The sequence below is a fragment of the Thamnophis elegans genome, chromosome 1 (assembly GCF_009769535.1).
Source record: "Thamnophis elegans isolate rThaEle1 chromosome 1, rThaEle1.pri, whole genome shotgun sequence".
NCBI classification, from domain to species: Eukaryota; Metazoa; Chordata; class Lepidosauria; order Squamata; family Colubridae; genus Thamnophis; species Thamnophis elegans.
Window position 1 is genome coordinate 73,505,369 of NC_045541.1, and position 12,993 is coordinate 73,518,361.

A 12,993-nucleotide genomic window follows, 5' to 3' on the forward strand; every position below is an offset into this window, starting at 1 on the left:
TTAGGTAGGAAAGAAACAATAATAAATCTAGCACAATATGTGTGATGATCCACTGAGAAACAGTGAATAAATGTGTCTATTTGAAAATGTCTATTTTCAATGTCTAACACTTCTAGGCTATATCAGGCACTCCCAAGGGAAGCTTGGCAGTTAGGTGAGATTCTTGGAATTATTGAATCAACCACAAGAAATTTTATCTAATTTCCAGAGCTGTTCTGATCCCTGTGCCTGAAATTAATCTCAGGGAGAATCACCAGGAAAGGGCCAGCAGAAAAAGAAAGCTTGCTGTGAATGGGCTGAGGTGGGTGGCTGGAGGCAAAGGAGGCATGGCCAAGGGTGGAAGCCTGAAGGTCCTAGACCCACTCAGAAATTACTCAGACTCCCTTCACTTTGGTCAATTTTGTTATGCTGCAGCCTGATTCTATAGTTGTTGAAATTCATTTATTTCTCATTAATCTACACTCAATACTTCATAAGACAAAGAGTCTTTTTTTTAGAAATATCTGTAAATTTATTAAAAAGAAAAAAACTGAAATATCCCATTGGCATAAGTATCCAGTCTCTTCATTCAGTACTTTGTTGGAGCATCTCTGGCAGCAATTGCAGCCTCAAGGCATTTTGGGTTTCATGCAACAAGTTTAGCACACCTGGATTGGGGGATTTTCTGTCATTCTTCCTTACAAATCCTCTCATGCTCACTCAGGTTGGGTGACGACCGCCAGAGGACAGCCACTTCCAGAGACGCTCATTAGGGTTCAAGTCAGGACTCTGGTTGGGCCACTCTAGGACATTCAGAGAGTTTCCCCTAAGCCTCTGCCTACCACCTGTCCCCTGTTCCAACCCCACCAAAACAAATATGAAAAATTACAATTATTCTTGAATATCAAGTATGCAATGTATTTTAGGAACTGAAGAGAATAGGAATGCTTATGGCAACTGAATTGACTCTCTAGATATATTTCTAAAATATTAACAGCCAAAAGACACTGATGCAGATCAAACTGAAAGTAAATAGTCACTTACGTTAATGTCTCTATTGTGCATTGGGATGTTGAGCCCATCACACAATAGTTCCACTGCTTTGTCATCTGGGTTCTCCATCGCCAAGTCTAATTTTCTCAATCTCTGGTTTTGGCTGAGTACTTCTGTAACATACCTGCTGCAAGATTCAGTCAGAATCTCTCCATCAAGGCTGCAGTCCAAAATAATCACAATTATTTCTTGAAAAATAATTATGGATTGTATTTTTATAGGAATTCAAGGGAATGTATTTATGGTAACTGAACTGCTTTTCCTTGGATATTTTCAAAATATTACTCAATTTGGAATATTTCTGTTCATCAAACTGAAAGTAATAAATGTTTACATATTGTAGTTTGTGTAAGAAATTCACATATTCACTTATTACAATTTTGATTGAACTATTATTCACAGATTATATTTTCTAAAATGAAATTCTTTAGGTGGAATATTGTATCGTTCGTAAAGAGAAAAGTAAAAATACTATCTTATATTGGCACACCTCTTTGTTGTTCAGTTAAATATTTAGGTAGGAAAGAAACAATAATAAATCTAGCACAATATAGGTGATGATGCCCACTGAGAAACAGTAAATAAATGTGTGTATTTGAAAATGTCTATTTGATTTATTCAGCACCACCAACTACACAATTACAGGGGTAGTCATTCTGTCTTCTGTTTGTTGAATGTTATGATTATGCTAAATGAACAGACTTATGACTCACGCCTTCAGTTATGGCCATTGAAGCACCTCCTTAGTCATGTGATTGTCATCTGGGTACTTGGCAACACTTACAAAAAGTTGTCCAATGTCTTAGAATCTTGTTATTGCCAATTCCATTTTTAATCTCACCAGACTCATCGCTCATGGAAAGGAGGCATCTTTGAACATGGTTGTGGGATCATAGAGGGCTCTACAGTACATCTCTCCAGCAGATGCAGAAACTTTATTCCAACACCGAGAGGAGATGGAAGCAAAAATGTGGACTCAGAAGCAACGGTACTCCAATTTGTCCAGCAATAAGTTCAAAACTCCCATCTTCCACCTACACCAATGATGCAACCATTCTTTTATGTTCCCAGAGTGGTTCTCTCAGACGTGGGAGGAGAAACAGACAAGATGAGAACATCTGTCGCTTAATGTGCATTTATTATGGGGTCCTGAGTGACAGAACTTCCTACAATACTTTATTCAAATGACATCTTGATTTACCCTGAGGATGCAGAGGCTCATAGGCAGCATGTTAGAGAGGTGTTTCAAAGACTTTGAGAGAACAAACTGTTTGCCAAGGTTGAGATGTGCACCTTTGACCCCAGCAAGTAGACTACTTGGACTACAGAATTTCAACCAATGGTCTTCAGATGGATCCAACTAAGGTGCAACATATTTCATCCTGGAATTCTTCCCCCACCAACCTGAAAGATGTTTAATACTGGACTTTGCAAAGTTTTACAGGAAGTTCATCCCTAATTTCTCCCACAGGGTTAAGCCTCTCACATAGTTGTTGAAAAAGAAAGCTAGATTTATGTTAGATAGGACGAATGGAAGAGACAGGACTCGACGATCAGCAACAAACAGCTCTTTATTTGGACAACTATGTACAACCCAGCAACTTGCTTATCTGACAGGTTGCCCTTTTATAGGGAGCAGTCAGATGGCTCAACCAATCACATTTGAACTAGTTTCCTGCTGGAATGGCAGACCTGAGTGTACCTGGTTACATCTCTCCTCTCCTCCCCCTCTGGCCAGCAAGCTGTTGGAATATCTCTGACTCACCAAAGGGTTATTCTGTTCTGTCTACAAAACTCTCACTATCACTACCCCACTTCTCTGTGTCAGCCGGAAGTCCTGAGAAAAGAAAGGGGACAAAATCTTTGCAAAAATCTTCCTGAGCGGAACTTGGGAGGGGCGGGCACATCACTCTGAAGCTCTGTTTGCACCAGCAAAGGCTTTTTGCAATGGGCTGCCAAAGCCTAGAGGGTTTCATGCAGGCTTCAGCAACCTGTTGCAAAAAGCATTTGCTGGTACAAATAGAGCTTTGGAGGGATGTGAATGTCCCTATTGGCCTTCTTTCTCATCTGCAAAGCCTCCTCAATCCTTTTTAACCAGCGCTCTATTGGTGCACAAAAACGATTAAAAGCTGAAAAATTCCTTATGTAGATCAGGCATGTGGTTCTCTTGCCTCCTCCTGTAGAGGGAGTTTTTTTAGAGGCTTTTTAAAACAGATAAGCAGAGTCATTCATTGGGGACTCTGGCAGCAGATAACCCAGCCTGACCTCAGCAGCTCTTGCCTTTTTCCTTTTACCTTTTTACATTGCATCACTGCAGACAAGAGCAGAGTTGAAATCCTCTGTGAAACAGCTGGAAAAGGTATGTGGGTCGGAGGGAGGGGGAGGAATTCAAAATTAATGTAATTTGTAAGTAATTGTATTATTGTAAGTAATTTGTCTGTGTGTGTGTTTTACCCGCCTCTGCTAGCGCGCGGGCTGGCACTTTTTTTTATGTCGGACATAGCAGCAGGGCATTTGGACATAGCGGCAGGGCATTTGGACTTAGCGGCAGGGCTTTTGGACATAGCAGCAGGGCTTTTGGATGCCCCGGCGCTGTGTCCGCCATAGAGGTGGAACGCCTCTATGTCGGACCAGCGGCAGGGCTTTTGTCCCGCCTCTAAGGCGGACACAGTGCCGGGCGGCAGGGCGGCTTTTGCCTCTTGAAAGCGGGCAAAAGCCGCCCTGCTGCCCCGGCGCTATGTCCACCATAGAGGCGGGACACCTTTATGTTGGAATAGTGCCAGGGTAGCAGGGCGCTTTTGCCTCTTGAAAGCTCTTGAAAGCTCTGCTGCAGGTGAAAGAAAGTGCTTTAATCAGTGGGGTGCCGGTGGAGAGGAGAGAATGCTCAGGCATTCTCTCCTGTCCCCCGGCACCCCACCTGACTAATGCGCTTTCTTTTGCCACCTGAGCTCTGCTGCGGGTGAAAGAAAGTGCTTTAAATCAGTGGGGTGCCGGTGGGAGAGGAGAGAATGCTCAGGCATTCTCTCCTGTCCCCCGGCACCCCACTGACTAATGCGCTTTCTTTTGCCCACCTGAGCTCTGCTGCGGGTGAAAGAAAGTGCTTTAAATCAGTGGGGTGCCGGGGGAGAGGACTGCCTCACCAGCCATAAACCTCACCACACATCACTGATCGCAGTCAAGTTATATGATTCACTCCTACAAATCCTCTGGTTAACAAATGTAATTAGCAGGTTCATTATATTTGTAATTCATGGACTATCTGTATGATCTTTAATTAATTTGCAATTACCTTGCGTGTTAATATTTATATTAAAGCGATTCCCCAAATCCTAAGCAGAAGAAATTTTCAGATAATTTTACTGTATTAAGGAAGCTATTAAACAATTGAAAAGAAAGTCAAGAAACGATAGCAAAATGACATAATCCAGCCAAATAACAGAAAGATTGCTGTAAATTTCAGATAAATCTTTTCAGAGTGTAAAAAAATTAAGCTATATGAGAATTCCCCAAAAATGACCATTTATAGACCTATAAATCTGCAAGCACAGCTGCAGATTTTTTAATCAGTAAAATTGCTGACATATCTGCAAATTGCTTAATGAACATTTATAAACTTCTGAGCTCATCTATAGGAACTGACCTCTTCCCTCAAATGTAGTCCCTCTATCAGATTCTCAGCAGTTAAAAGCTAAGAAAATATCTCACATCCCCCAAAACCAACTATCACCATACCATTTTGATTATAATCACAGGACAGAATTTTATCTTAGAAAACAGAAGGAACAGAAGATAATATGGTTAAATATCACAATTGCAATTATCTTTCTTTCAGATATCCCCCCCACCCTGACAGTGGTTTCCACCAAGGTCCTCTGTTCTGGCGGGAACAGAGGTTTAATCCCACTGGTCAAAGGCTCTGACAATCCCTTTAAAAGGGGCTGCTGTCCAACCCTTCCTCAGCCGATGTTTACCTTACTTGCAATAAAGAGCTGTGTTGTGCTGAAGCCTTTGTGTGCCTCTCCATTACCCGATCTAAAACTTTCCATGGATACTTTTCCAGAATTCAAGAGAAAGTAAAACATACCAAACTTAAAAGTAATACTGATCACTCACTCTAGTATTTCTATTTTGCAGTGTGGATCCTGGAGCCCCTCACACAGCAATTTTGTTGTTCTGGCATCTATGACATCAGGCCACAAATATAACACTTTCAATCTATGATTGTTCTTGAAGACTTCAGCAAGATGCCTGCCGCAGGACTCTTTGAGGGAGCATTCTTCCAAACTGAAAGATCAGCAAATTACTCAGAAGAATTAGAAGAATTAGTAGTATCACATGTAAAAATAGACAATAATAATTAAAAACAAAACAAAAGCAATAAGTACAGTCATGTAATCAACAAATCATATGGTTAGATATAGGGAAAGGGAAAGGTTCCCTCACACATATGTGCTAGTCGTTTCCGACTCTAGGGGGCGGTGCTCATCTCTGTTTCAAAGCTGAAGAGCCAGCGCTGTCTGAAGATGTCTCCGTGGTCATATGGCGGTATGGATAAATGCAGAAGGCACACAGAACACTGTTACCTTCCCATCTACTTGCATTTTTACATGCTTTCGAACTGCTAGGTTGGCAGATGCTGGGACAAGTAACAGGAGTTTATTCTATTATGCAGTGCTAGGGATTGAACCACCGAACGCCGACCTTTCTGATCAACACTCAACATCTTAGCCACTGATCCACCATGTCCCTATGGTTAGATATAGACACTACATTATAACAGTGACATGCAGTCAGGGGAGTCAGAGCCTCACCACTGTCATCATGAAAAGGAAAAAAAAAAGGTAAAAGGAAAAGGCTGAGTTAGTTGCTGCCAGAGTCACAGTGGATGACTCTGCTTACTGCTTAACTGTTTAAAAAGCCTCTAAAAAAGTGCCCTCTACAGGAGGAGGCAGGAGAACCATGTGCCTCATTTAGTCTGACTTTATGATCACTCAAGCAGAGTTTAAGCAAGGGTTAAAAGCCGAAAAATTCCTTATGTAGATGAGGCACATGATTCTCTTGCCTCCTCCTGTAGAGGGCGCTTTTTTAGAGGCGTTTTTAAACAGTTAAGCAGAGTCATCCATTGGGGACTCTGGCTGCAGCTAGCCCAGCCTGACCTCAGCAGCTCTTGCCTTTTTCCTTTACATTTTTACATTTTCATGATGGCAGGCAAGAGCAGAGTTGAAATCCTCTGTGAAACAGTTGGAAAAAGTATGTGGGTTGGAGGGAGGGGGAGGAATTCAAAATTAATGTAATTTGTAAGTAATTGTAAGTAATTTGTATGTGTGTGTGGTGTGTGTGTGTGTGTGTGTGCGTGTGTTTGTTTCTTTAGTCAAACAAACTCCCTCTCAATTTGAGACAGTTTGTTTGAGAGTGAAGGGGGTAGGAGTCAGGGAGGCAGGGAGGGCATCCCGCCAGCTTTCTTTCTCTGTGTCCACGGCAGCCCGCCAGCAGAGGCGGTCTTTTGCCCGCCTCTGCTGGCGGGCTGCCGTGGACACAGAGAAAGAAAGCTGGCGGGCAGTTCAGGCGAGCTGGTGGGCTGTCGCTTTCTTTCTTTTGCCCAGAGGCAGCAGCCCGCCTGAGCTGCCTGCCTCTGGGCAAAAGAAAGAAAGTGACATTCCGCCAGCTCGCTTTCTTTTGCCCGCCTCTATGTCCGCAGCGGACATAGAGGTGGGCAAAAGAAAGCGAGCTGGTGGGTGGGCACTTTCTTTCTTTTGCCCAGAGGTGGGCAGCTCAGGTGGGCTGACGGGCGGGTGTTTCTTTGTTTTGCCCAGTGGGTACTTATAATGCAGTGACGTGTGGTGAGGTTTATGGCTGGTGAGGCAGTCTTCTTGCCCTACATCACACTGTCTAAAGCACTGTCTTTCTTTCGCCCTCCTGAGCTCTGACAGGCAGGTGAAAGAAAGTGCCAGCCCACCAGCTCGCTTTCTTTTGCCCGCCTTTATATCCGCGGCAGACATAGAGGTGGGCAAAAAAAGCCAGCTGGCAGGTTGTCACTTTGTTTCTTTTGCCCAGAGGCGGGCAGCTCAGGCAGACTGTCACCTCTGGGCAAAAGAAAGAAAGCGCCCACATGCCAGCTTGCTTTCTTTTGCCCGCCTTTATATCCGCAGCGGACATAGAGGCGAGCAAAAGAAAGCGAGCTGGTGGGCTGGCACTTTCTTTCACCTGCCTGTCAGAGCTCAGAAGGGCAAAAGAAAGAAAGTGCTTTAGACAGTGTGATCACAATATCGCTATCTGATGGGCCAGTTGCCTATTTTCAGCCTGTAATTGTTCCATAATTAATTAAATGGAGGTTTGTCCAGGCAGAAGTCAATCTGTTCTGAACCCCCCCCTCTTCGCTCGTTCACAGATGACAGTCAGACAGAACTTCAAAGTAAATATCTTTATCAGTCCTGGCTCAAGCTGGCTGCGAGCCCAAAATTAAACGTAGATAAAGTCTCTGGCAAAAAGGTACTCAGCAAAAGCAAAAACAAAGAGCTCTTACAGCAAAACCAGGTTTACAGAAAGAAAGCAAATCACTTATCCAAGTGCCTCTTTGAATCAGGGTTACAGAAGCAAATCACTTATCCAAGTGCCTCTCACGAACAACAAACCACGGCCGATGAACGACGAACCATGAACGAACGTTGACTTCTGCAACTAAGGTGTGGTACCATCCATCTTTTATCTGCAGACAGCTGCTCATTATTCCTGCATCCCGATGCACTCACAGCCACTGCTGCTGAGTCACAACAGATTGGCAACTTTCAAATTTTGTTCCAGACTACAATGGATTAGTTACCAGTATTCTTTTTTTTTCAATCTATTTTTTTATTTTTAAACATTAAAAAAAAATATTGAAAAAATGATCTCATCCATTACATACTGCATGTCGTTTGGTTACAAGTGTTTTTGCATCCATATTCTCAATTACATTTACAATCACAGATTTTTCATCTAGTATAACTAAATACCTCACTTTCATTGTACAATGTATATTCAATACAATTAATAATATTTTTTTCAATAAACCTAATTCTCTTACATTCTTACCAGTATTCTTGAGCATGAAAATATTGCCAGCACATATGGAAGAGGGAGTGAATCTTTTTATTGCATTTTCAGCATTTCAGTGGAAAAATGTTATTGATATTGACAGTCATGATTGGAATAATATACTGCTAGTGGCAAAACATCTTACACCAAATCTCTCTTAATATAATTGTTGAAGATAAATTCAATATTCTATTTCCAGCAAAATGTCCACTATTCTAGCTCTACAAGTGTGTGTGTGTGTGTGTTGTGTGTGTGTGTGTGTGTGTGTGTCAGATAGCTTATGTGAAGTTGTTCTGAAAATAAACTCCAGTTTGCAGGTGGGAAAGTATTAACCGAAGACAACTTTATTTCACTGAGCATACATAAAGGAGGACAGGAGGGATTACCAAATATTTATCAAAGAATGCAAAACAATTACTGATGCTCAAACGCGTTAAATGCACCTGAGGCATCTCAGGGTGGGGAGGCTATAGTAAAGTAGAATAAAATATGAATTAAATATAAGAATGAAGACGTGGCATAAAAGGGACCGTTAGAAGCTTGCTTAAAGGGACAGGGAAATGTCATCAGCCTCTAACCACAAGATGTTCCAGCCAACATCCCTATGTCAAAAGTCCAAACCACAAGGTTCAATTAAAGTTCACATAAAGGCACGTAGTCCATACCTGCGTCCCAAGAACAAAAGGAGAAGTAAGACCCCCCATCTACTTATAAGGCGTTTTCCCCCAAAATAACCAATAAGAATGAGTTAAGTATTTCCATGTTGCGCTGCTTTTGAGAATGGCAGTTGGACTTACCTGAGCTGCATATTTAGAAGAAAGGTGGGGAGGAGTAACCAATGGGTATTAACCCAGCCCTCTTGCCTAGGAGACTGAGGTAATCTTTTGAGGCCACACCTACGGTCCTCCTCTGACTTCCCCAGATTAATGGGGAAGTGACCTATGGATTGTAGCAGAATCTGAAAGGAAGGACAAACAAGAACAGCCAACACATATCCTTCCTAACTGCTATAGCTGACCCTGGACTCACTCAGGCCCCCTAGGCATGGGGCACCCTACACTGGGGGGAAGTGACTCCTCCCACATCTTTCTTCTAAACATGCAGTTCAGGTAAGTCCAACTGCCAGTTTCCGAAGAGAAGGTGTGGGAGGAGTAACCAATGGGACATACCAAAGCTAGATGTCCTGGGAGGGATTAGATGGGCCTGAGCCCCCTGAAGAGTCCAGGACTCCCTGTAGTACCCTCCTGCCGAAAGCAGCCTCCGCAGAGGCGTAGGCGTCAAGCCTGTAATGCTTAATAAAGGGAGAAGGAGAAGCCCAGGCGGCAGCTCGGCATATCTCCTCTATGGGTGCCTGGGTGGACCAAGCTGCTGAAGTGGCCGCACTTCTGGTGAGTGCGCTGTGATGCCTTTTGGGACCTGGAGTCCCCGTGCCCCGTAGGCCTGAGAGATGGCCGCTCTAATCCATCTGCTGATGGTGGCCGGAGAGACCTTAGCTCCCTGGGAGGATGGTTGGTAGGACACGGAGGGCCTCCGAACGCCTAAAGGGGGGCCGTGCGCTTCAGGTATATGCACAAGGCTCTCCTGACATCCAGCTTGTGCCAGGATTTCTCCCTCTCCCCGGAGGGATGGGGACAGAAATCCGGCAGAACTACTTCTAGAGCCCTGTGAAACAGGGAGTTGACCTTGGGCATGAAAGTGGGGTCAAGTCTGAGGATGACCCGGTTATCTAGAAAGGTGCAGAGATCAGCCCTGCTGGAAAGAGTGTTGATCTCAGACACTCTCCTGGCCGAGGTGATGGTGACCAGGAATACGAGGGTCAGAAGCTGAAGGGAAAACCTCCCTCAAAGGTTCAAACGGTGCTTCTGTCAGGGCCTGGAGGACCGTGGGAAAGTCCCAAGTGGGGAATCGATGGACCACTGAGGGTTTCAGATTCGCCACCCCCTTGAAGAAGCGCTTTAGTACCGGATGCTGGGACAAGGGGGGAGCGTTCACCCCCCCAGGACCGTAGAGAGGGCGGAGACCTGTCGCCTAAGGGTACTGGTGGCCAGACCCTTCTTGTGACCTTCCTGGAGGAAGTCCAGGACCTGTGGAACAGAGGCCGAAGCTGGGCGGAGACCTTTAGCTCAGCACCAGTCTGCAAAGGCCACCCAGGAAGCATTGTAGATGCGGGTGGTGGACTGCCTCCTGGATGCCTCTACTGTCCTGATGACACTCTCGGAATATTGGGCCTCCCTTAATTGTTCCCGTTCAATCGCCAGACGGTCAGATGAAGCCAGTCCGGATCCGGATGGTCCAGAGACCCCTGGAGCAGGGACACCTCCCCCGCTGGGATCCTCCAGTGAGGGGCAGTGGACAGATCCACGAGGTCTGCCAGCCAGGGGCGGCGAGGCCAGAAGGGAGCCACCATTATTACCTCCGCTCCCTCCGACACCACCCTCCTCAGGACCCCGGGAATGAGGGGAAGGGGAGGAAGGCGTAGAGAAGACCCTGGTGGCCATCTGCATCAAAGGGCGTCCGTGTCCCCTGGTCGGGAACCTCGATATGAATTCCGGCAGCTGGGCGTTCTGTGGGTCACGAAGAGGTCCACCGTCGGATGTCCGAACCTCTCACAGATCTGTCGGAAGATCGAGGGATGCAGTTGCCACTCCCCATTGTCGATCGTCTTCCTGCTGAGCCAGTCTGCCTGATGGTTTTCTGTTCTGGAGATGTGCTCCGCTCTGATGGATTGTAGGTGTCTCTCTGCCCAGTTCCCCAGTCGCAGGGCTTTGTCGCGAAGAGCCTTGAATGGGTGCCACCCTGTCTGTTCACGTGGGCCTTGGCCGCTACATTGTACGTCAGGACTAGGATGTGATGCCCGGTCACCATGTTCTTGAAGTGACGGAGGGCCAGATGGATGGCTCTGAGCTCCAACCAGTTGATGTTGTTGCGTTGGTCTGTTGGAGTCCAGCGGCCCTGGGCGATTTGGTTCTCCAGGTGGGGCCCCCAGCCGAAGAGACTTGCGTCTGTGGTGAGAATCTTTCTTGCCGGCTCTCTGAAGAGGCATCCCTGTTCAAGGCTGGTGACAGCCACCATCGGAAGGATAGCAGCACCTGGGGTGACACTCGGATCCTGAAGCTGGCGTCGCTCGTCCCAGCTCTCTGGTAAGGGAGTAGGGACCACTGGAGCTCCCTGGCATGTAGTCAAGCCCACGGCACGATCCCTATGCACGAGATGAATTTCCCCAGGAGCCTGGAAAGAAGAACTACAGGGACAGAGCGTAACTTGCGAACCTCATGGATCATTTTAACAATGCTGTCCTTGCGATCTTGGGACAGGAAGACCTCCCCAGCCACAGAATCTATGATGGACCCTAGGTGCAGGAGCCTGGTGGATGGCACCAGGTGGCTCTTCTCCAGGTTGATGGAGAAACCCAGGGCCCTGAGGGTGTCGATGGTGGTCCCCAAGTCCTGCTTAGCAGAGTCTGGAGACCTAGCTAGGATGAGGATGTCATCTAAATAGCAGAACAAACGGATTGGGAGGGAGCACAGATGGGCTGCGGCTGCCGCTAGCACCTTGGTGAATGTCCTGGGGGCTGAGGCCAGGCCAAAGGGGAGGGCCCTGTATTGGAAGAGGTTGCCCTTGTGGGAAAACCTAAGAAATTTGTGGTGCTCTGGGGCGATTCTGATGTGTAGGTATGCCTCTGTGAGGTCAATAGAGGCTAGGAAATTGCCCGGGCGGATGCCCTCCAGGATGGATTTTAGGGAGGCCATCTTAATTTGCAGTATACCATCCTGGAATTAAGAAGTTTAAGATCCAGGATTGCTCTCCATCCCCCTGAACTCTTGGAGACTAGGAAGAGGTTCGAGTAGAAGCCTGAGCCCTTCTCCCCTTCTGGGACTCTTTCAATGGCTCTGATATCTAGTAGATGTTTAATGGCCTTGGCCTTAAGGGCCCGCTTGGTAGGGTCTGTGGAGGAAGCGAAGGTGCAGAACCTACTGGGGGGAAGAGAGCGAAACTCCAGGTGTAGCCCGAGCCTTACAGTCTGGAATACCCACTCATCCGAGGTGACACGTTCCCAGGCATCTGCAAACAGGGAGAGGCGACTGCCGATGGGGTGATCCGGGGTCAGATCACTTGAACCTGCGGAAGGGGCGACCGCCTCCTCCTCGCTTGCCCTGCGGTTGGCCCCTGAACCTGTCCCTCTGGAATTGTCTATCCCCCTGCCTGTGGAACCTGGGGTTCTGGTACCTCTGGTTCTGGTTCTCCACGTCGGGTGGTCTGTACGGGGTTCTCCTGGGGTATGATGCATGGCAGAAGTCCAAGCATCTGGTTGTCATCTGGAAGACCTTCTGCTTGTTCTTATCCTCCACGAGGATTGGATCCAGCGCCGTCCCAAGCAGCTTCTCCCCGATGTAATCTGCCCCTGTTAGGTACCACTTCATCCAGGACTCTGCCTGCCAATGGCGTAACCAGAGCAGGTGCCTAGAAGCAACCGAGGAAGACATAGCCCGGGACGCATACTTCACCGCGTCCAGAGTGGCGTCCGCTGAGAACTGTGTTGCTGCTAGTATCTTGGATATGTTCTGCAGCAGGCGAACCTCTGAGGCCGGAGTCCTGTCCCTCAGCTGCTCCAACCACAGTATCGTGGACCTGTTGAAGAAAGAGGCCGAGGCGGCCACCCTGATGGCCCAGGTGATAGCCTGGAATGTCTGCGCAGGACAATGTCTGCCTTCTTGTCCTCTGCCTTGAGGCAATTGGCAGTGTCTCCTGCGATAACCGCTGATGCTGATGCTAGGGTAGCCACCGGATTGTCCACTTCAGGTACCTGGAGAGCTTGGGCAAAAGCCTGGTTAAGATTATAAAATTTTCTCTCATTCCCCCTGGAGTGGGGAATGACCCTGGCTTTAC

At 46.7% G+C, this 12,993-nt stretch overlaps 1 protein-coding gene across 1 annotated transcript in view; it reads right to left on the reverse strand.

The window, feature by feature from the left end:
* LOC116505409 (NACHT, LRR and PYD domains-containing protein 3-like) overlaps nt 1–12,993 on the reverse strand; it is a 69,168-nt gene that overhangs the window by 877 nt on the left and 55,298 nt on the right. The window contains exons 7-8 of the mRNA XM_032212633.1: nt 5,146–5,316; nt 1,024–1,192 (exon numbers count right to left, since the gene is read on the reverse strand). Of these exons, the coding sequence (XP_032068524.1) occupies nt 1,024–1,192; nt 5,146–5,316 (340 nt within the window). The remainder of the gene's footprint in view (nt 1–1,023; nt 1,193–5,145; nt 5,317–12,993) is intronic.